Below are 7,124 nucleotides of genomic sequence, written 5' to 3' on the forward strand. Positions count from 1 at the left end.
GATTTGGTGGATGTTGAGCAAACCCCAAGTGCGGGGCTGTGATGTAGTTTTACTCGGTGAGACTGAAGTCGAACCCGCATAGACTTATATTTGTGCGTTTTCTAGAATACTTTATAACTAGAACTAGAATTAGAAATAAAACTAACTTATAGAATTTGATTTTAAGAAGTATGATTGAAATTTAGAAGAATTCAATAAAGCAAAACACTAGAGCACCAATGATCCACTTATAGTCATTCTTAATTTCTAATTCACATGATTAAATTAGATAACTCAACTGGAATTGAAGTCCTATCCTATTTGGTTGGATAATAGACTAGTTAAATTATCATTCATAAATGAAAATAGATTTGAAATTCAATTAATTTGGTTCCCGCATAAAGTACCAAAGTATTGATCGCAGGGAATTTAAAGCATCTATCGTGCCTTTAGTCTACGATAGATCAATGGATTTTGCAAATCAATCCATTTTAAAACAAATAAGCAATCACTCTTTAGCTTTCCTAAGCATCCAATGTGCAGAGTTGATAATGGATCAAAGTAAACTAAAAATAATTCTTTATTCAAACCAATGTTAATGATTGTTCAACAATCAAACCAAATACTTGAATAAAAGTAAACTAAGACACCTAACGAGGTTTGGGCGAATGCTCTTCACCATAGGTTTGCTCCCTATAGGTGAGGGTTCAATTCCCCTCATTGGCTTTACTTGATACACGTGGTTGTGGGTGATTGCGTGTATCTGCAAGGATTAGTCTCACTTCAAAAAAGAAGTGGGGACACCCCGTGTCTTTAAAAAAAAAAAAAAAAGAAGAAGAAGAAAAAGAAGAAAAAGTAAACTAAGACATTAAAAACCATTACAAGCTTCACCTCTTAGCCCTAGCTAAGAGATTTAGCCAACCATGGACATGATTGAACTAAACTCAAACAAAAACATAAAAATCGACTAAAAACCAAAGGATTGGAGAAGAAGGGGGACTTCGTAGAAGCTCTGCAACTCCTTGCTGTCTCCTCTACCCTAATTCGTACTTGAAATGACTTGGAACATTCCTTTAAATAGAAAAAAACTCACATCGACTTGGAACCGACTTCAATTTTACGCACTTATGTTACGCTTCGGTCGCATCGACAGTCACATTCGGTTGCAGTCGAACATACCTTCCGTCGCACTAAACCTACTTTCTGTTGCAGCCGAATTTCTCCAAAATAGGTCTAAAGTCTGTCTCCCTTAGGTTGCACTGAAGCTCCCTTCGGTGGCACCGAACATGGCTTTAGTCGCACCTAAGTGTTGAGCCAAATTTCATCTGAAAATCACAATTTCTTCCTGGATTGTTTCGTGCACATTCAGTCAAACCAAACCAACCTCAGGTGGGATTAAACAGTCTGTTATTTTTGTTAATGCACTGTGTGATTTTTTCAGTATTTTCCCTCTTTCGCAATTGGTTTTCTTAGATTTTTGCATTTGAATTCTTCATTAATAACCCCAAAATCTCAAAATCTTCACTTGGTCATTCTTTGAGCATTAAATCTTCTTTTTAATCATTCTTTTCATCTTTGCTCTCCAAATCACCTTACATAACAAAACGTACGTAATTAGGTCAGTTAAACACATCCATGCATATAAAACCAATTCACAATAAGGGGAAAATATATAATATTTCACACTTGACAGTGGATCATACAAGTCATATGATCTGGACCACACTATCAACCCACATGATTGTGGGCCCATTTGAACATCTCCATTGTGCGTGACCATAGCATGATCAGAGCCAGCTCTAGAAATGCAATTAGCTCTCCCTCACGCGTGTATTGAATGAGGTCACATCTATGCCCCAGATCGCCGTATGTGGGATATGATCACACAAGTGATTTCACATAAGTGATGGTTGTAGATGCTTTAGTTTATTGTTTCTTAATAAAGAGAATTGACCAATAAACCCCTATAGTCTCTTTTAAAATAAACATAGTTGAGCGCATTTTGGTCCTTAGCACTAGGGCTACATTTCTGTTTAAACCCATATAAGGCTTTTTGCTGGATGTGTAAAGTCATCCCTTCGTAGAAATAAAAGCCTTTGTGCTTCCAGGGTAGAAAAGATGGGGTATTATTTTAACTAGTTTCTAAGCCAGTGGGGTGTAGGGTTAATACCACACCCATCAAACACAATCTGGTGTATCAGGTTTTGTCATATGCATCAACGGTGATTGGATCTCAAATGAGGCCAATCGGATGGATAGTGGGGACCTGATTATTAACCAGATGCAGTCTGTTGGATTAGATCATTTCTCTGATGTCATGGGCTGCACAGGTGACATTATCTATACCGTACAATCAACCCACATGATTGTGGGCCCATTTGCATGGTGCACAAGTATGGGGTCCACAATATGACCAAATCACCTGTGGACCCACTAGTGGTCAAACTTTGAATGAGGTCCACTGGATAGATATTGGGACCTGGGGGCTTGATTATTAACTAGATAGGTTGTGGGAACCATTCTTGCTTGCCATTGGTAGATCTTTGTGATTGGGGGCCTGATCCATCAAATTCCCTTTTCTTGAAAAGAACTTCCCCTCAAGTTCGATTTTTAGCTCACCCATCACCATGACCTTGTATTAGTTGCTGGTATGCTCTTGCACAATGGCGACACTGTAAATCAAGTTGCTTCCACTTACACTTTCTTGCAAACTTTTTTTCATGGGATATACATTCCTGCTCTTTTAAATGTTTGTCCTGATCTCTGCATCCCAACAGTCCGAGAATGCAGAACCGTGAAAGAAAGCCTGCAATCCATGTCAATTCTGTTTGTTTACCCATCAATTTCTCCTTGGATTCCACAAATCTTATTGTTTGGTTTTTCAATTTTTGGTAGATCCAATTTTAAATCCTTTCTGTCAATTCATATATGGATCTGTTTCTAGATCCTTCGATCGTTCTTTCTTCTGATCTGTCCATCAAATCCATAAGCTGATCCATCCAACAAATCCTTGGTCAAGTGAACATCATCTGGTCACGCTTCCTTTGGTTTGTCCTTTGGTTTTTATTGTACTTCTAGAGGCTTTCCTGGACATCCAGATCTTCCCAGAAATCAGCTTTATTATGAACATTTTCTTATCCTTCGAATGAATAGGTATTTTTCTCACCACCATGGATGGTGTCAATCCTGTATACATGGTCTTTGAAGATGAATATGGCATGACCCATGGGAATGAGCACACACCACAAGCCTTCCAAGTATTCTCTGAAGGAATACAACAAAAGGTGACAGCGTTTGGGGCATTCTTCACGCTTTGGAAACAGCCCCAAATTTAACAGTTTCATCATCACTTCCATGGAGTTGAAATACTAACAACTCTTTCTATTGATTGTGATTCTAACGATATTTAACGCTAAATAGATCTACTCTTGAATCCATAGTGTTTGGAAGGAATGGGCCAGGAACAGATTGATGTAAGGGGAATGCGATGATGAATTATAAGGGCTGATTATGAATTGGGAGGTTGTAGTACAAATATAAGAGAATGTGCAGATGATCGCTCAATTGTTTTAAGTGAAAGGCAGCAAAACTTAAAAAAGAAAAGATTAGACTTACAGGGGGGACAATGGCCTCTGGGAAATTAATATGCTGTTAATTGTATATAGGGATAGAAGCAGTAAGATGAAGAAAAGATCAAAATGAACTTCTATGAGAAATGCTACTTACCAGAAGGTTTTCAAATTTTTTTTTTTGTTTCTTAAAAGCTACAAGTAGAGCAGTGTAGTGCGGTATGTTGAGTGGTACTGTACTTTAGCGTTACTGCTGCAATGCTAGTCTTGTTTCTTGGAAACATGGGTTTTGAAAACTAGGGTCTGGGCTTTGGATTGCAGGTTTTGGAAGGTGGAGTTTTGGGATGGGTTAAGAGTTGGGTCTTGGGATATGGTTTTTAAATATTGGGTTTAAGAGAATATGGGAAGAAAATAAAAAAATGTCCGTGTTAGCCTTAAAAAAAAATCATAATCTAAGCCTTATCCCAACTGATTGGAGTTGGCTACCTGAATCCTTTTCTGCCATTCCACTCTATCAAGGGCCATAACTTCAAGAAAACCGTAACAATAAAAAAATGTCTTTGTTTCTTGGGGCTTTTTTTGTTTTGTTTTGTTTTGTTTTTGTTTTTTGAAATTGAAAATAGGAAAGTTAATATCTTTGGAACTAACATTTCTATTTAAAAGGTGGTAAGGAGACACCATTTCCATTGTTTTGTTTGTTTTCTCACAAATTTGTCCTCGGAAATTGGTCTTATTTATCATTTTTTTTTTGTTTGGCAGCCCACCCCATTTCCACAGAAATTTTATGTCTTGGCATACAGATCAATATATACCTGCAATGCCCATCATTGCCGTCGCACATGTGTGATCTTGGTTAGGATCGACTAACAGTGTAGTTAATATCATGTAAGAATGGGTCTCATGTGGAGATGCACTTGGGTGGAATCTACTAATGAGGTGACCCATGGGGAAATTAACATGGTTGAGGTTATCTAATGATGGGCCTCACTTGTTTAAGATCGTCTAATGATGGGCCACACATGGTTAAGATCATCTAAGTCAAGCATCAGGTGAAAATTCACATGTTTATGATCAACTAATGCTGGACTCCACATGGTTAAGATCATCTAACAATAAGGCCAATGGGAAATACAACATGGTTATGATCAACTAATACTGGACCCCACATGGTTAAGATCATCTAACAATGGGCCCCATTGGAAATACAAGTGGTCAGGATGGATCGGATCATCCAATCGGTACAACTTTTGAATAAATGGGCTACCATGCAAAACACCACACCAATCTGACAAATATGAACATTTTGAATAAATGGTATTTAGTAAGGACGGTTAAGATCACTTACACAAAAATATGTCCAATCAATAATTTTATCCATCCGTTTGTTAGGGCCCATCATGGATTGTTTATGATTCTAAAGAATCACTTTTTGTTATGCAATTATAACCATTCTATCCATGGCTTCAAAAACGAAAAGCTGTAGAACAAATGGCCAAATCAAAGATGGATTGGATCATCCAATCAGTACAACTTTTGTATGGTAGCCTATGAAATGTATTCTAGACTTGATGGACAGTTCACTTCGATCGATTGAGCTGTCCAAGGGAGCTGCTGCAATGAGGAATACTGGAGCATTTCTCTTTATTCGGTAACGTTTTCAATCAGTTTAGTATTTGGGTAACTAGAGTGATTCGCCTCCCTTATTTCTAGTAGTTAATGCTATTAGAAGCCTGTTTGAAGCTCCTTCAATGTTCACTTTCTATTCATTTTGAATTGTTTGCTATTGAGTGGGAATTGCCGAGGAGAATTTCCACAAGAGCTGCAACCATTCTAGGTGCATCACTACTTATTCTTTCATGAATTCTACATTATTTCCAAGATCATCAGTGTCTGAGCAATTTGGAGTTGGCTTCCTTTCTTCCTTTCTTGTCCTTTTTTCTTTCCATAATTTATTTATTATTATTATTTTTTTTTGGGTTAGCTTGTTAGTACACACCCATGTCAGTACCCACACTCCATGTTAGCCACCCCCACTAGGGATTGATACCATGACCTCAAGTGTTGAAACGAGGTATTTCCACTCAGTCAACCAGTTGAGCTATGGATCTGGGTGTTTTTTCTTTCCATAATTGTCAATCAGAAAGATACATGATTACTGATCAGATAAAAAGGAAGAGAAATTAATGAATCGCTGCCTACATGACATTAACCCTCACTCGGGAATGTTCCAAAAAAAAAAAAACAACCTCCCTTGCTCGGTCTTGGACCGGCTTATGCTTGCTACTGGGCAGAGTTTGAAAGGATTATACATGATGTAATTGTTTCAAAATGGAGATATGCTCTGATGCTCTCAGAGCACTACAAGTCACAGTGCTCCTAGCTGCATTGGGACAGTTGCACTGTCCCATCCATTGATCTAGACTGTTCATTAGGTCCAACACATAAAATGGGCAACCATGCAAGGCATCACACCGATCTGACAAAAATTAATCAATTGATCAATGGTCTTTTATATGGACAGTGAATATAATTTACACAAAAAATAGGTCAAAAAAATTTGATCCATCTATTTGTTAGAGACACTCATGGATTGTTTTTTTTTTTTTTGAAGTACTGGTGGATTGCTTATGTATCTAAAGAATCACTTTTGTTAGGCAATATCGTTGCCATCCCATACATGGCTTGGTAAAAGGATGGCTATAGAAAATAATGCTAAATCAAGAATGGATTGGATTATTTGATCAGTGTGATTCTTGATTCTTGCATGGTAGTCAGAGAAATATGTTTTAATGGACGGTTCAAATTAATTGATTGGACTGTCCAACTGAACTTAGGCAACTAGGAGCACATAACTTGCTCTGAAGGCACTGGAGCATGTCCCTTCAGATATTATTTAAATACCTAGTTGACTCTAGGAGGCAAATCTGCCAAGCTGGATACAGCTGAGTCAGGGTTTCAAGCTTCCAAAATATCAACTTGAAAGGGAATCTCGCTAGACTGCTTTCTGACTGTCGGTTGTTTCCATGATTGATGCAGCGAGTGCAGAAGAGACTTGCGATTCTCAATAAGCGGACGAAGGGAGGTTGCTCATGCATGTGCCTGCTGCTAGCAGTGATCGGTATTGTAGTCCTGGCCGCTGTCATTTGGGCCCTCATCAAGTACTTGTAAAGCCCATTGTAGGGATGGCATATACTGCCAGCCTGCTCAATTGAGTTACTTCAAGGGTGCTTTGAGTTTGCGTCTTTTGTGTGCAGCGTGGAATATACGATTTGCCAGTGTGAATTTGTGTGTGGACACTGCTGATCGCTTACATTTTATTTACTTGTAAAAATGGTATATATTTGGTAATAAGTTATAGGGAATGCTAATATCGCATGTGGGATATCACACATTCTATGCCGTGGCACAGGAGTGAATGGCATTGAGACTTTTGTTGGTGGGACATCCTGATGAATGGGCCATAAGCCCAAAAATCCTTGTGGTCTATGTGATCCTTTAGCTGGTACAAAAGATCATTTGTCCAGTGAATGGGACTAGTTGGTCTACTCGTCTTTCTATGACAGTTCATTTTTACTC

At 38.2% G+C, this 7,124-nt stretch overlaps 1 protein-coding gene across 4 annotated transcripts in view; it reads left to right on the forward strand.

Moving 5' to 3' along the window:
- LOC131246008 (syntaxin-52-like) overlaps positions 1–6,916 on the forward strand; it is a 33,060-nt gene extending 26,144 nt beyond the window's left edge. For all 4 annotated transcript variants that reach the window (XM_058245863.1, XM_058245862.1, XM_058245861.1 and 1 more), the window contains one exon: positions 6,585–6,916. In XM_058245863.1, coding sequence (XP_058101846.1) covers positions 6,585–6,716 — 132 coding nt within the window. In that variant the 3' untranslated portion in view covers positions 6,717–6,916. The remainder of the gene's footprint in view (positions 1–6,584) is intronic.
- Positions 6,917–7,124: the final 208 nt, after the last annotated feature.

The sequence above is a fragment of the Magnolia sinica genome, chromosome 5 (genome assembly GCF_029962835.1).
Source record: "Magnolia sinica isolate HGM2019 chromosome 5, MsV1, whole genome shotgun sequence".
Lineage (NCBI taxonomy): Eukaryota > Viridiplantae > Streptophyta > Magnoliopsida > Magnoliales > Magnoliaceae > Magnolia > Magnolia sinica.